This window comes from Salarias fasciatus, chromosome 9 (genome assembly GCF_902148845.1).
Source record: "Salarias fasciatus chromosome 9, fSalaFa1.1, whole genome shotgun sequence".
NCBI lineage: Eukaryota > Metazoa > Chordata > Actinopteri > Blenniiformes > Blenniidae > Salarias > Salarias fasciatus.
In genome coordinates, this window is record NC_043753.1 from 14090284 (window position 1) to 14107278 (window position 16995).

At 43.7% G+C, this 16995-nt stretch overlaps 1 protein-coding gene across 1 annotated transcript; it reads left to right on the forward strand.

Annotated features, from left to right (window-relative positions):
- The first annotated feature begins 515 nt into the window (after positions 1-515).
- Positions 516-12930, forward strand: ankrd33ba (ankyrin repeat domain 33ba). The gene is made up of 6 exons (XM_030099997.1): positions 516-1430; positions 8453-8582; positions 9054-9194; positions 9667-9808; positions 10742-10940; positions 11672-12930. The coding sequence occupies exons 1-6, from the start codon at positions 990-992 to the stop codon at positions 12215-12217; spliced, it is 1599 nt and encodes a 532-aa protein (XP_029955857.1). The 5' UTR covers positions 516-989; the 3' UTR covers positions 12218-12930.
- Positions 12931-16995: the final 4065 nt, after the last annotated feature.

A 16995-nucleotide genomic window follows, 5' to 3' on the forward strand; every position in this document is an offset into this window, starting at 1 on the left:
CATAAAAGTGCTTGAACAATACAGTGCTGAGCAAATGACAGTGATGCAGTATGTCTATTTCAACACCCAAATGTTAGTCATATATGGGGCAGTGTTTACATAAAAATAATCAAAAGTCTGCAGTCAGCATTTTACAGAAAGCCGCAGAGATCTGAGAAGTGGAGATGATGAATTCTGGTCTTTTTAATGCTCTTCAGTACACTTTATTTAATTAAAATGACACTTTAGGTGTTTATTTCTGCTGACTATGTTGTCCTGAAGTCTAGAAATAGCCTTTAAATCAAGAGTTTAATACCAAAGTAATAAATACAAGCAAAAAAAAAAAAAAAAAAAACAGGAATGGTCTAAATCCCTGTACGAATATTCGAGGAATATTAAAGTCGTTTTTATAAGCTTGGGTCCCGCAAGAGTTCATCTGGTGTTAGGAAACACACATAAAGAGGAAAAGAGAGTGGGAGGGGGGAGCAAAGCGGGCGAGGGGAGGGAGAGGTCCCAGTCCCGGTCCGTCTAATCGGATTAGGTGACTATAGGTTAACGGGCTGCCGTCCCTCTCCTCTCCGCCCTACATGGGACGCCCGTGCGCGCCACACTTTCAGCTGGAGCTCCACTTTTGTTTTTCTTTTCTTTTTTTCTCAAACCCTTCCAGTAATTGACATCCACATGCTCTCTGACAGGGTAACTCACTACAACTCCGCGCGCTTTCGTTTTTCTCTTTGGGACGCGCAAAAGGCGCACGGCTCTCCCGGGATGGCTCACTCATGGTCGCGCTGAGAACGCGCGCAACTTGTTCTAGAAGTACACGCGACCCCACAGGTCGAGGATTTAGTGTAAGTCGCGCTCTCGGGAGTAATGTGATTGACTTAGTTTTTTCTCTTTTCGTCTTGGGGGGTTTGCTGTCCTGCTTTGGAGAGGCAGCCAGTCCCATGCCCTCGCCCCGCGTGTCCGGCTGCACTCTCCCCCGCGGACAGTGCCCCAGGCTCGGGGGTTAGATGGTTCTGATCACGGACGACAGGGATGGAGGAGGCGCCTCGTCTGTCCGGCTCAAACAGCTCCACAAGCAGCAGAGGGTCGGGCTCGTCCACCCCACCATAACCGAGGAGCCCGCGTCCAACTCCGACGAAGAGGACGACCCGGGCTCCTGCGAGGATGAGGATGAGGAAGACGACGACGGGAGCGAGGAGGACAACAACGACGACTTCGAAGAAGTCGACTTCGAGGACTTGGATGACTGCCGGAGCATCGCCTCGGACGACTCCTTCTACCCCCCGGACGACGCGTTCGCGGACTCGGAGCGCACGCCGTCCCCGGACAGCCCCGAGCCGCTGACCTTCTTCCAGGCGTGCTGCACCAACAACGCGGCCATCGTCCGGATCATGATCCGGCACGGCGTGAAGGAGGAAGAAGTGAAGCAGGCTGACAGGAACAGCAGGGTACGAGGGCGCACACACTGCTGCAGAGACCCGTAAACTGCGCGCAAACACGCGTCCACTTTGTTTCACTTTCAGAACACTTCTTTTTTAAAATCTCTGAGATTTAATTCTTGCCCATTCACAGATATTTTTTTATTGTAGGCCACACCATGACAGCACAGGATGCTCTCACCTCTGTGTGCAACAAGATTTAGGAGGTATTGAAATAATTAATCTGGACTTGTTGCGCTGGCACACTTTCACTTCCCTTTTTTTCAGGCCTTGGTAAAGTACCTGGTCTGATCTCTCATGACTTTAACGTGTCACGTGGAAGTCAGTATGGTTTCCATTAATGCAGAGGGGGATTTAATTGGCTCTTAGGTTTGACGTGATCATGAAAATTCACACATTTTTCTTCACATATTTCCCGTCATGCTCAACTTTGTTATGAACCTGAAACCTCCTCCTGAGTGTTTATGCACTCGGACTTGTACTTTCTGTCAGACTTGTGTGTGTATGGATGATCACAGGCCTCAGTTTTTTTTGGGGGGGAGAGCGTGCAAACTGCAGCTCATTAAAAACACACAAGTCTCTCATGGTTAGAACACACCATCCTCTGTGAATGTGTGTGTTTGTGTGCGGTCAAGCAGGCATGCTTATGTGTGTGTGAGAGTCTGGCTGTTTTTTTCTTCAGTTTGATGGAGTCTGTGGGTACACACATTATACAGCCAGGGAAGATGATGGCAACAGTATGTCTAGGAGCAATTACACCAGTTCTGTTAACGACCCAAGAGATATTTTAAAGTCATAAATCCCATGAAAGGGATGTGTCTGACTTGTTACATAAGGGAGTTTTTCTGTAGACTTTCCTAAAACCTTAATAAGTAGCATAATAAGTCAGAAATAAAAACTTTAATGGGAATTCCAAGTTGAAGATGAGTAATTACATGTATCATTTTACTATCTTGAGTCACACAAGAACAAAGGGATAAATAGTGATTTAAGGCACAGATATATCAAGACACTTAATTAGTAAAAGCATATGCAGAAAATCACACTTTGTGTGGATACATTTTCTTTTGAAGAAATTATCTGATACAACACTTTAACCTCTATTCTGATGATAGAGAAAAGCTTAATATATGTTTTTACTTTCAGTTTTTAAACTGTTTTTAGATTCAGTTTCAGTAAGGAAGACAGTCTTCTGATATGTTCAGCTGTTTGTCTACACATCTGGCTTCCACCTCTTCTGCCCACTTTGTATGATCGCAGAAAGGAATTTCACAAGAAACAACATGTTATTTCCCTTTCTTTTTGCGGATCTCTCCCCTGATCTTGTTTTATTAGCACTCACTGTCCCTTTGTCTCCTAACAATATGACATGAGCATGTGCGTGTGCGTAACATTCAGAGATGACGACAGAGATAAGGAGGATGTGTGCATGTGCGTTCCGCCATTATCCTTGCTGTGGCATATGACCTCAGTGACGGAGACACAATGCGGGCTGGTAATCATACGAATGGGAAACACATCCTGATGCAGTCGTCAACATCCCAATATAGCAGACAGCTTGAAAAAGAGGTGAGGAAGACAAAGGAGGGTAGAGTTCCTTGGTTGGATTTGGCCAGTTATAGCAATTTGCCCTATTTCCCCTCTCAACCGTCAGCATTTCATGGAGTAATATATAATTTGGAAAACTTGTGCAAGCATGTAGAACTCCTTCATATGGGAAAGTATTGTTTCTCCTATTGACATTATGATAAATGCAGAGCACAGCTGCAGATGCGTAGAATTAGTTCAGCCAACGTTGACCTCGTTTTTATTGGTTTCCTCTGAGAGAGAAGAGAAAGGTCAAGCTCAGAAGCAGCAGTGCAGCCCAGAGGGTGGTTTTGTGTTTTGCATAAAGGTGCCTCAGCAAAGGTGGATGTTTACTGGTACTAAAGATTAAAGTTGAGGCAGTGTTTAATGACAAAGAGAAGAGATGGCTCGGTGGATTGTCGCTCTGCAACAAGTCCAACTCTCACATGATGTCTTTAACAGTCAACAACATTTACTTGTATCTGTTTAGCTTTTTGAAATGTTGTTTAAAGAAAGTCAGCAAACATAATTGGTGAAATTCTGATTCATCCAAAGAAACCAAAGAGCTTCAGTGAACACATGAACCCTGAATTTGAATTAAACGTGTTATATATTGTTTCAAAATTCATTTTCATTGCCTTCGGGAAGATGTGTCACCGCTCACTCTTGAACATTAGTATCATAAATCTTTGAATTCCTTTTTTTCCGAGCAGCATTTTTAAGAGGATTATTCATGCTGTCGCAAACCCTTGTTTTACATCAGCTTAGAAAAGCTGTAAAATCGTACTTTCCGCTGTCTCGTACACACGTTGAAACTTGATTAACTGCAGTGGAAGACGTCAAAGTGTTGAACTAAACAGCACCCGACATGAGCAGAGTCTGCAGCCTAGATTTGTCAAATTTTTGTTTTAATTCTCCTGATGTATGATTAAAATAGAGTAATTATTCATGCTGTCATTGTCAAAAATCCCTGTATGCTTTTTAGACACTCTCTCGGCTGAAGTGATGGATGAGAGTTCTAGAGAGTATTGACATTCTGATGTAAAAGACGAACGCAAGCCAGTCGCCATCAGAGTGTGTCCTCTGAGTGTTGCTTGTTAGAAAATGCTCGTGTTAATGCCAGGAACCAGATTAATATATCAGTGTCCTCGGGCTTATCTGACCCTGTTTGGAACGCTGTGTGTTCGTTTGCCGTCAAGTAGATGAAACTGTCATTCTCACATGAAAATTCAATAGATACACACACCCACAGCCGCCGAGCGAGCCGAATCCACTCAGCTTAAATCAGGCCACAAGCCTTTACTGTTACCCCCCCCCCCCCCTCTCTCTCTCTCTCTCTCTCTCTCTCTCACGCACACACAAGTAAACACATATTTGTCCCTTTAAACACAATCAAATTTTCCAAATAGGTTGAAATCAGGTGACGAACCAGGTCATGTACAGCGCGCCTCCATGGTGCCGCCCCAGACGACAGCGAGCGACGTCAATCCCGGCGTGCCAGACAAACGGGGGGGAGAACAGCTGACCAACTCGCACATCGACCCACCGGCCGCCAGCCAGATAGACTAAATGAGGCATAGGCAGATAGAGACAGAAATTTGGCACCGCAGATGGTCGCAAGTCCAACGCTGCTAGCGAAATACAGATGAGTGGAAAAATCAAAGCGACAGTCATACACATCTGATTTGATACAGCCGCGCGAACGCCGGGCTCGCAGACGGGGCGGCGTTTACCGGGGACTCTATTGACGGGAGCGCGGCCCGGGACGGCTGCGTCAGTGGCGCTCCGGAGACACGTGATGAAAGGCCATGCAGAGTGCATTAGCCTATATAACCACGGACAGGAGTACGTGCTAGGAAATGCAAAATGAATAAAACATTTCGCTCTTGGCTGACGCAAGCTGCAGAGATCCAGGTGTCTGGCTGTGATTTAGCACAGACCAGTAGCCTCGTTTTAAAGTGCAGCATGTTTGAAGAGTTAAAAAAGTAAAAACGGTTTATTTAAGAAAAAGTCATTCTCCAAAGTGGCACCCTTGTAGGAAATACAAGCAGGTTTTTAAACACATTTCTTCTAAATTGGGATGCTCCCCTCGCCTCGGTAATGCTTTTGTAGTGCTGCTTGTTAGATAGGACTTGCCAAGTTTTCCACCACGAGCTCAATGAGGACCGCCAGGGAGCTCACAGGCACTTCAGTGGAGTAATAATGCTGCAGGAACAGAGCTAATATCTGATCAGTCCCATTCATTATGCAACCTTTACTGAGCAGGAACCGCAAATTGGTTATTGGGAACGGTCTCCCCTCACAGTATCTGTGATGCAGATCCCATTTTCTTCAAAAAGTCGGTTAATTAATCCGTGCCCGTTTGAAGTGGCCACACACACCAATGCAAGTGTACTCTCTCTTGCAGCTGGCTGGCAGACATGCATATATTCTGTGTTTAGGAATTTTAGGGGTTGCACTGGTATTGTGTCATCCTATTTGCAGCCAGTTTATTGCACGCTCACATTAACTGTACGTCCCCCTCCCCCTTCTTTCTGTGTCTTTCTGACTGATAAGGCTAAGCCTTTCTATTCCTAGCGCTGGATATTCCCCAGATTACTTAGCGTGCCCGTGTGTCTATGTCTTTGTGTCTGTGTGGCTGCGTCTCTTACAGTCTAATAATAAGTCAGCGCCAAAATTTTTATGTGTGTGTGCAAAGTTGACGATCCATGTTCCAGAATGACTTTTTTTTTTTTTTTTCAAGCTGGACTTAAAATTTGCTTCCTTTAATTGTTCTATATTTAGTGTAGGACCTCAATATGTCAATATTTGTGATTCTGGGGTTCACTGCATCCCAATCAAAGAAGCTTGAAGGTACTTTTATTTTATTATACAGTTATGTTTTGTTGAATTAGACATATTATAGTTGGGCATTGAAAATAAATTGACATGAAAATTTAATGGGCAGACAATAAAACTAAATCTGCTGAACACAGTTTGGAAATTGGACGTTCTCCAGGATCGTATCTTAATCTTTTCACACATATCCACTGGCGGCCAGTCATCTACCTCTAAAAGCACCTATTGTGACTATTTTTGGGTTGTTGTGCTGCCAAGGAGTGCTATTTTTATCTCTCCAGGCTCTGAGTTAGGAATATGTTTTTTTCAAGCGCATGATTGCCTTTTTTTTAATTTGTGTGTGTGTGCGTGCACATTTTAGCTGTTCTGCATTGGCAGCAGCCACTAAAGTTAATGATGGGAATGCGCTGAGTAGAATCATCAGGGAGGAAAAGGTGAAAAAAAAAAAGTTAAATACCTGTATGTGTTTATGCGTGTGTGTGTGTGTGTGTGTGTGTGTGTGTGTGTGTGTGTGTGTGTGTTTGTGTGTGTGTGAGGGTCACAGGGAAAACGGGACAGACTGAGACTGCTCCAGACACGCTGCAGGGCTTTCTGCTGAAGCACATCACAACAAGTCTGGAGGGTTGCCAAGAATGTGTGTCTGTGTGTGTGTGTGTGTGTGTGTGTGTGTGTGTGTGTGTGTGTGTGTGTGTGTGTGTGTGTGTGTGTGTGTGTGTGTCTGTGTGTGTGTGTGTGTTTGAGCGTGCGTGCATGTGTGTGTCTGAGAAAGTGTGAGAGAGACATAGACAAAGTCTGTGTGAGACTGTCTCAGCAGAAAGAAGTATCCGAAGCTGTGTGCTTGTAAGTGACCCTTTTCTGCACAGTCCAGCGGTTCCTCAGCAGGACCTTTGTTCACCTTTTCCTTCAGGCCGGACGACTTTGAGGCGACTGCATCTCCAGCTGGCTGACAGCCCGACTTGTTTGAGTTTGCAGTTCACATTGTATTACAGGAGAAAGTAAATGCTGTGAAGCGTAGCTCGACTGAGCCGCAAAACTGAATGCTGAGCTGATAGATTTTAATGGGAAAGCATATGTCTGATACATATTAACAGGCAGAGCTGAGGTGCTGATACTCCCATTTGGTCAGCAAGCTATAATTATGGGATTTATCCGTGTGTTGCATGTTTTGGGAATAAAAACAGTGTTGATGCCAGGTAAATGAAGGGTAATTGAAACATTATTAATTTAGTTAATCAATGCTGAAGGTTGACAACATCTGTATCACAGAGTATGATACATCCATTGTGTTGAATGACACAGTGTGCCTGGAAGCCAGGACTGAAAGTGTATTTTGCAAAGAATTAAATGATATGAGTGTTCTAATGAAGAGAACGTCCTGTTACAGAATTAGGTTTATGAATCCAGCGTGTTCCAGGAGTTTAAACAGGGAAACCCACACTGACGACGGGCCTAGTTCTCTCAGCACAGACTGCAGGTTTTATTCAATATGTGGGAAAGAAAAAAAAATAACATTGCTATGGGTTAATCTTTTGTATATTTAATCATCCTGCTGTCAATTTATTTTGCAGGGAAGGGTTCATTAGATGGGATGTTATAGCCGATATTAATTTTGTTCAGTCAACACAAATTCTCTGCAGTTAAACTTATTGAACTGTTCTGATGGCTGCTGTCAACCTGATCAAATTCATATCTATAGTAAATACAGTTTTTGGACCAATAATCATTAATTCAAACCAAGATATCTGATTCTTGTGAAAATACACCATTAAAATCTAAATACCGAAAATATTTCCTGATCAACTCATCACGCACCTGTAGAGCAACCCTCGGAGAATCGTGTCTTGAAGCCGATGCGTTCACTGCCTCTGTGTTTTTACTTTTCGGGACTTGGTCGGGTTGATCTTTCCTACACACCTGGTTTTGATAAAGCAAGCATTCAGAGTCGCAGTGTGGGTCCTCCAGTCAACAGGCCATCGCGAACAACACGTTGCTTGTTCGGTTGCTTTAAGTTGTTGCTGCAATGCTGTAATCTCCTCGTGTTCTGAGCAAACGCAAAAACCACCTATATACACGCGGTGTGTAAATGAGAACTCTGTGTTTCAGCTCGTTTGTCTTGGCCGAGAAAGTTGTGCACCTTCCGGAAAAAGTGCACAACTTTTACAGGAGTTTTCCAGGCTCGCACTCTCCCAGAGTCACATAAACTCACACTTGCACACTAACATTTGCACATCTGTCTGCACACACACACACAGGCTGCAAAAAAAACACATTCAGCCAAAAGTTCACAACAGCAGCAGACGTGGAGACAGCTTGTTTTTCCACCCCGTTCCAGCTCTCTCAGTGAAAACACAACAGATGTCATGTTTGATCACAGATATTAGTTTTGGAAGATGTGCAGAGGTCCGCCGGCTTTGTGGATTCCCACTGACACTCCTATGATTGCATTTCTCTTCATGCTTCTTCCTTTATGTCAGCACTTTATTCCAGTTTCGCTTCACCTTTATTTTCTTTTACCTTCGCTGTTTCTTGCTGATCCTAACCTTATGCCTCTCTCTCTCTCTCTCTCTCTCTCTCTCTCTCTCTCTTTCTCCGTCTCCACTTTCCGCCCCGTCACTTTCTTCTACCAGACAGGGCTGCTGGTTGCATGCTACCAAGGCTTTGTGGACGTCGTCATAGCGCTGTCACAGTGTCCATACCTGGACGTCAACTGGCAGGACAGCGAGGGAAACACGGCTCTCATCACAGCCGCACAAGCAGGTAACACACACACACACCGGTCAGAAACATGCACACGGAGACACAAATGTACACACACAAGCATTCATTTTTGGCGGTCAGGAAGACACAGATGAAGCGGAAGCAATGAGCATGCTGTCCAACCGGCCGTGTGGACGAGAAGCTCTCAGTCGAAATATAGTAACGGCGAGGAATGACTGTTTGGAAACACATCTCCATGCCATTTTGTTTTATTATTACTATATAATGTGACACTTTTATTCTCTGTGTTTGTTAAACTACTTTTTGAAATGGACATGAGTTGATTTAAAGGCTGTAAAAAACCTGGTGGATGAAAAAATCTAGTGAAAAGTTGATAGAAAGTAAAATATGTGAAAATTGTGGATTGAGTCGAGAAATTAAAGTCAGTTTTGTAACTTGCTCACCACATCTTAACAGGAAGCAGCATTAGATTGTATTCTTAATATTTTTCTTGTCTCTCTGTTCTTCAAGGCCACATAACCATCACCAACTACCTGCTGAACTACTACTCCGGGCTGGACATCGAGAGGAGGAACTGCCACGGCTTCACCGCTCTGATGAAAGCTGCCATGCAGGGCAGGCTGGAGTGTGTGCGCTCGCTCATGATGGCCGGTGAGGAAAACGGAGGAAGAAAATAATAGAAGATAGATTCAGGAAGGAAAACTGATCATATTCCTGTTATTTATTTGCATCACATCAAGTAATTCTCAGAGATTTGGCAGATCTGAACACATTTGAATATTTTTTGATTGATTGCTTTAATGTTATGGCTTTGGAAGAGATCTGTCGCTGGACTGGAAGTTCAGTCTCTCAGCACAATAAGCAGTTTTGCTGCTTCATACATCTATAAAGTGAGGAAGTGAGACTTGTGGTGGCTGCAGTTTGCCCTGAGCGCACGCTGACACCGTCCACAGCCTCCCTCACAGTCTGGCAGGTCATTTCTTATTTTTTTGTCCTGCATTTCTAAAGAACACCTTCAGTCCCCCACCATCACATCCTTCAGCTTTTATGTGTGTTTACTGACTCTTTGCTCCGTCCATTCATCACAACGTTCAGCCTCGTCTTTCTCGCTGGCTCCCACCAGGCGCTGCCCTCAACGCCCGGGACTTCGGCCGCCACCTGACTGCCAGGGAGTGGGCTTTGTTCACCGGCCGCTACGAGACCGCCTGGCTGATAGCCCGGCTAATGGAGCGGCCCTGTCCACATCAGTACTGTGATACATACAGGTAAAACCTTCAGCTACACTCTTATGTTTTCATAATGACAGTCCATTCTAAGAAAATAAAAGCAGAACAGCAGTTTGAGCTCAGCTTGGAATCTATTTCATGTTAAACTTTCCTATCTAAAATCCACGTCCAGAAGCCATGCTTGACAGACTTTTAGTTTGCGATGTTTTCACTTCGTCCAGTCTTCGTGTAGATGGGAGGATCTGATCTGATCCCTCAGTTTGAAAAGAATTTTATCAGATTGGACAGAAAAATGAACAAACAAACCAATGTTATCACATCCTCCCTTCGCAGCAGCATATTTACAGTGTTTTCAAAGTTGTGTAGTGAGGAGGGAAGACATAAGAATGGCTGTCAGGGATTTTTGTGTGTTTTGTCTGGACTTATATAGTTCTAACTTTACATGGTCGTGCGACAAAACTAAGTGAGGTTTTGATGTAGCTTTTAGCTTGGGGGCAACGAGTGTTTTCTTCTCACGCTTCCGCCGGACAGCTGTACAAACCGGCATCTTGAGAAGCTGCCTGATGAGCGCTGTCACTTCCAGCCAGGTGGTTATGTAGAAAATAAATAATCCTGACTAGCCTTCAAGCGATGTACCAAATACGGGTGTTTCTAGACAGGCTTTGCCTGACAGATTCGTTGCACTCTATTCCTGCTGTTCTCTGGCAGATACGAGGGTTCGGATATGCAACCCAAGGTTGAAAAATAAAACATGATAAAAATTGTCAGTGTATTATGCCGTTGACTAAACCAGGAGTGTCAGACTAATTTATTCCAGGAGTCCTATTCGATCTCAAATGAGCCGGACCAGCTAATTTTGACCTTTTAACTGCTGCAGCCCACTGACATAAGTTTGACACACATGGACTAAAATAGAACAGAGATTATCGAGTAATCCTAAAGAGACTTTCTCACTGAAACTTGCTCCTGCAGTCTGGAGTGGCCCCCGCTGGCGTCCCTGGTGGCCAAAGCCCAGGAGCCCCGCGGCTGTCTGAAGCGCCTCTCGGACACCGTGCGGGACATCTTCAACATCGCCAACGTCACCAACCCCGAGGACAACGGCGTTATCGACCACATGGTGTCCGTCACGACCGCCATGAGGAGCCCTTTCATCGCCATAGCATGTCACACTGTGAGTAACCAACCAGGCCTCAGCGCAGCGGCGTTATCAAATTATTCATTAGTCAGCATTAAATAGTCTTTATATATATATTAATATATTTACACCGACCTTCATGTCCTTCCCTGAACGGTCTCACAACCTTTTTGTTCATTCATAAGCTGTGATAAGGTGAAGCAGTAGAACCTCTCTTTGTGATAAGGCTGCATTTTTAAGGTGGAGAGTCTTTAAAGTTGCTCTCCTCTGCATTATTTCTCACATTGTCTGCAAATACTCGCCACAGCCATATCGAAACGTGTTCCCTTATCTTCAGGCAGAGCCAGACATTCTCGTACGATGTGCAAATCACCCTCCATAGGATAGAAATATGCGTTGTTGTATGTATCGCCGCTGTTATTCGCGAGACGTCTGAGCTGCTCTTTAAAAGGAAACAAATGTGCAAAAAAAACCAAAAAAAAACTGATAATGTGGTAATAACACTTTAAAGGATAAAAGTGGCACTAATTTATCTTTTATCAAGAAATTCTCTGTATTTTCTCTGGATTACTCCACAATAATTAAAGGATATAATTAATGCCAGCCTTATCCGATAAGCAGGTTATTCATGCAAGATTACCAGTACTGCAAAACCAACAGAAAAGCATGATTTAGCCCTGTTTTGTTGGGGAAAAAAAAAGACAGAATTAACACTGTTAATAGCACCGCCGATATAACTTAATACTAATGAGAGAGTTTTGTTCCAGGTGTGTCCTGACAGTCCTCCAGCTGTGGGCAAGCGGCGTCACGCCGTCCCCGAGATCGTCCGACAGCAGCGCGCCAAGGAGCTGCGCTCCATCAACCCGGACCGGGCGGACAGCCACCTCAAGCTGTTCCAGAACTCCCGGGTGACGCTGGTGGCCAAGGGCTCGGCGGACCGGCGCTCCAGCCTGCAGGCCCAGAGCGTGGTGCCCCGGCACCGCAGGTCCAGCCTGGGCATGGTGGCCTTCAACGAAGCCCTGGAGCTGCGGAGGACCAGCCTGCTGCCGCTGCACATGGTGCTGAGGAGGAGCAGCGTCCGGCCGGGCTTCAGCATCCCCAAGGTGAGGGTGTCCAAGGCCCCCGCGCCCACCTACGAGCCGGAGAAGATCCGGAGGAAGAGCAGCGCCAAGGACGGCGCCGGGCACCTGCTGCAGATCCCGAAGTGGAGGTACAAGGAGCTGAAGGAGGAGAGGAGGAAAGCCGAGGAGGCCGAACGGAAGAGGCTGGAGGCTGCCACCAAGAAACACATCGCAGCCGGGAAAAGGAAATGATATCACGACACCAAATCACCGACTGGCTGCCTCCGTGAGGACAGAAAACTTTTGATCTAGGAGGAGATGCCGCCTGGAACCTAAGAAAATGACTGCCGCTGTTCTGACAGCATGACAAGTGCACAGCACTCAGTGTCCTTTGCAACGTCACCCTGCGGATTTAATACTTGAAATCTTTCTAGCTAATTTATTGTTTTTTAAATATTTATTGCTTTTTAATGAGGTGGGCGGGTTGTACTTTTTTTGTTCCGCTTTAGGTGCTTGTTGCAGTAGTATTTTTGTAGTGCGAACACTGTATTGAAGCGAAAAACACTTAATAACTCAAACTTTTTCTGACTTTCAGGTTTTCTTTAAAATGTTATATACCATAGAGCCTGACTGAGAAACATGAAGCTATATTTTGTATAGAATCTGCTGGCATTTGTCAGCAATATTTTCAGATATTTTTGTTTTCTTTAACATTGGAAAGCCCTGAATGTATTTTGCATACGTATATATATATATTTTATAATAGAGATTTTAATGCTTTTTAAAGACAAATGTTTTTTGTTTTTTTTTTAATTCAGTGTGGACTTTTACATGCTGATGATAATGTATTTTTTTAGTCTTTACTATATATTTGAGACTAAGACCAAAACATAGTGGAATTCTTCAATCTTACCTTTTCATAATGTTTACAGTGCAAAACTACAGCAACACTGAACATTTTAACAATAAACGATCATGTAATAAATGGGATGTGTGTGTTTGGTGCGTGCAGGATGCAGAATGAAATCAAAACCTCTGCTAGCTGCGTCTTAATTATGCCGATTTGTGTTTTAAATGCCTTGTATTGGTGATTTTGCGTCGCGGTGGTAATGAGAAAGCCTTGCATTAGAGGCACGCTTAGAAGCAAGAATAGACTCCTTGCAAATCGAAGTTCTGAGACATGAAAGCGGGGCTCGGACGGCGTAAGAGTAAGAGCAATACCGAGCGATAATCCGGAGCATATGGACCGTCCGATAAAAAAACAGCGGGCCCCGTTATGGAGGAAGGGGTCAGTTTCCCGTTTTAACGCTAAAACAGTGAAAATAATGGGCCGAAAAATAACCGTGATTTAAACTTAGGCAGTTCTGTGGAGAGAGAGGCGGTGATATAACATTGTCTGGAATTCTGAGAGCACAATTTCACGGTCCTTACTCCTCGTGGCCATTGCAGCTTAAGTGCTATCAAAGAGTGTGTGTCTAATATACATGGTGATGAGTTGCTAAGGGGTTACAAGGGCGCCGCACAGCCACATCATTTCTTCAAATAAACTTCACTGGCTTCGGAGTGGCAGAGCGGCGAGGTGCTGCCCGGAGGAAGTCATCTGGACGTGACAAAAGATGAGCAAACTGCACATTTACTCAAACTCTGCACTTAAACTGCGACTGGCTGCAGGATTAACATATTCGACATTAACGCGAGGAAATGTTCCATATGGAAATGACTTTTTTTTTTCTTTTTTATTTGCTAGCAGCACAGTTTCATGCAGTGTGCTATGAGGCGTCCAATGTTTACTGACCATTAATAAAAAACTAGATTCATTTGCAGGTGGGGGCCTTATATGTTAGTTTTTCATCAGTCAGTCAGGATTTTGTAGAAGTGGAACGCAGAGATGATACTTTCTGATATTGAGCTTTGCGTAAGTGGTGTTGACTCCAACACAATGCAGAGGAGGAAGTGTGTCTCCAGTGTGAACAGGTACAGTGGAGTGGGAAAATCTATTAGCCCTAAATGCATCAGATAATATTTAGGTCACGGTTGTAGCTCAAACAGCTGTTGGCTTAGACCGTAACCTGAGATTATGAGGCTCCCCAGGCTCGGTCAGCGTTTCCCCTCTCCCTGCCACTTTCCTCCTGTTGCCCTCCTCCACCTCTCTCTCTCTCTCTCTCTCTCTCTCTCTCTCTCTCTCTCCCTCCTCCCTGCTCCACGACCCAAATCTCTCCCTGGAATTCAGGAGGAGTGGCAAAATAAACGGGGCAATATGGGCTGATAGCATGACAGCTATTATGTCATGCTGTGGGATGCTGCAGGCTGAGACAGGTTGACCTGATTTGAGATCAGCTTCTGTCAAGCCTGTCAGGTTAATGGGGGAATCCTTCTGTGAGGCCCTCTGCTGGTGGGCTTTGGTAGAGAACATCCATAGCCTGAATTATGTATTTCTTTGAATCGTAATCCAAACAGTTTATGATTAAAACTCCCAATTTTCCTGAGACCAGTGGATGGAATATTCCATCTGAGGCACCTTTCCATCCTCAAATACACTCTGGGATATTCTTCCCATGAGGCGGGACTGTTAAAAACTCCTGATAAAATATTTAGGAAAACAACTTTTTAATCTACATGCAATTCTGTGAGAGCTGCAGGGAGCCGTGGCAGAGAGGCAGCATGCATCTGCACCGCCGCAGGTAGCAGACCTCTGTGTTGGGAAGACGATAAAGTCAATGCTTGCAAAAGAACTATGTCAATGTTGTTGCTTTTTCGTGTTAAATATTTATGTAGCACTTCTCAAATAGTCACCACAAAAACAAAAATATATAAATCTTCAATATATGATAAAAAGGATTTTTTCATTTCCCGTTTAAAAATTCATCAATGCAACTGGAGTTGAGCTGAAGTCTTTTTTATAAACAATACATGCTGAAAAATACTGTGCCCACGACTAATTTCTCTACATTTTCTTTGATTTCGCAAGAACTGAAGGTGTGAGAGTTATACAGTTCTCATTTCTTTCCTAAAAAAAAAAAAAAAAAAAAAAAAAGCTTTTTAATCTTACTCTGAAATGATACTGTGGTGCAATCAAGGATAAAGTAGGTCCTTCCTAATGAATTCCATCTGCAGAAGCTTGAAAGAATGAATAAATGATCGTGTCTCACAATTAAATCAGCATCAGAATTATCTACAATGCGTGAACTGAAAATGAACTTCAAGTGGCGGTCTGAAGGAAAAAAAGTGAGGAGAACTTGGCAGGGAGCAGCTTTTCTACAGAAAAGACAGTCTTTTCCCAGGAGTTTTGATATCACTAACTTGATAAGGCGAGAAAAGAAAAAAGTACCTCACTGCACTTTTTGTGAGACACTTCCGAAAATAGGTTAGTTTTCCATCTAACGTTGTCAGTGTACTTGCTGGAAGTATACCAACCATGGAATATAGGAATTAGAGAGGTTGGGATATCTGCTGGTTTGTTTTTGAGTCAACATGTCACTGTGACTCGGTGGTTTTAGCCGAGCTGCCTTATCAGAATGACCCTGAGCGAATCTCCCCAGCCCGAAACCGCCCTGACCTGGCTGACTGGAGCGTAGCATCGGCTCAGTCACACAACTGACCGGGCCCAGCTAGCTGGAGCCAGTTTTTTTTTTTTTTATGTTCCTGAGGACCACATGGCCAACAGCTGGTGGTGTGTACTCAGGAACAGTATCATAAAGTGCTTCTAAATGAAAACGACTGGGCACCGAGGCTAATATGCTCTAAATGATATGTGGAAGGCCGTTTATGGTTTTTGGAAGAAATCAATAAAACAAAGTTTCCAAGTCAGGGAGGAAAAAAAAAAAGCCAATGAGGATATTTGAATTAAATATTCTCACTCCCACACACCAGTGCTGCTGTGTGTCATTTTGAGGCACCAGAACCAGTTCTGAACATTTGAAGTGAGAATGAGAAAAAAGGTAAATTGTAGCTACAAATAATGGACTAATGTCTAATAACAAAACACCTGGAACAGCAGAACAGATCTGGGCATTTTAGAAGTGTTAGTAAGCCATTTAATAACACAATTACTGGTCAATAATGCGACAGAGTAGTTAAAAAAATACAATACTAAACATCACGAATGTCGATGAACTAATTGCACAAAATCTGAAGAAAAAAAATCTATTTAAAAGAAATGCATTTGTTTGTACATTAGTATATAATTGTCTGCAGTTTTTACATTTTCAAAGTTAATGGCAACATGTTTCTATGACATTGGCTGAAATATTTCATTATGCTATTGAAAAGTTATAACATCATAATTACATTTAACATACTGAAAACTAATGTATATATTCTTACCTTATGAGTTACACCATGAATTAACAAAGAAACTTTATCAAAGAAGGGGAAACAAAATGGCTAAAATAAGCTACAAGTATATTCACCAAGCGGCACAGAGATTATGATGTTGAGCTAATATGTACTGAGGGCTGCTAATACATTATGTGCATGCTTCCACTGAGTGAATTTACAATTATCTATTATAATAAAGCCAGAGCTTCTCTTCACTGGAGTCAAGAGCTTCGAATGACTTGTTAACATGTGACTGGATAAGAAGAGACCACAGCTCTCCAACTGTTTCCACATTATCGGATCAGCGAAATAATCAGTTTCTAATGAGATATTATCAAAATTAGTGGCATTACAATAACACATTACTTTACAAGGTGGTATTTCAAAAGGCAGTTGATCCAATGTTCCCCAAGTTTACTCTTCTTCAGTGAGACTTACTCTGGCTCCTCTAATACATTTTTAGCCGTGTCTTCGTCCAGTCTAACAAGGCATGGCAGGAGATGAGGGGTCTGGAAACACGGAGAGAACTCTATACAGGCGTGGAGAGTCGAGGAGATTGTCTGCTTTAATGGGGGAGCTTCAGCCTGCTGACAGAGACTTGCGCCAACTAAGCCAGCACTGGCTGCTTTATTGGGCTAACATAAGCTGACAGAACACCTGGCTGCAGATGCTTGTGTAAAGATGGATTACATGCACTAACACCTGGCGCACGC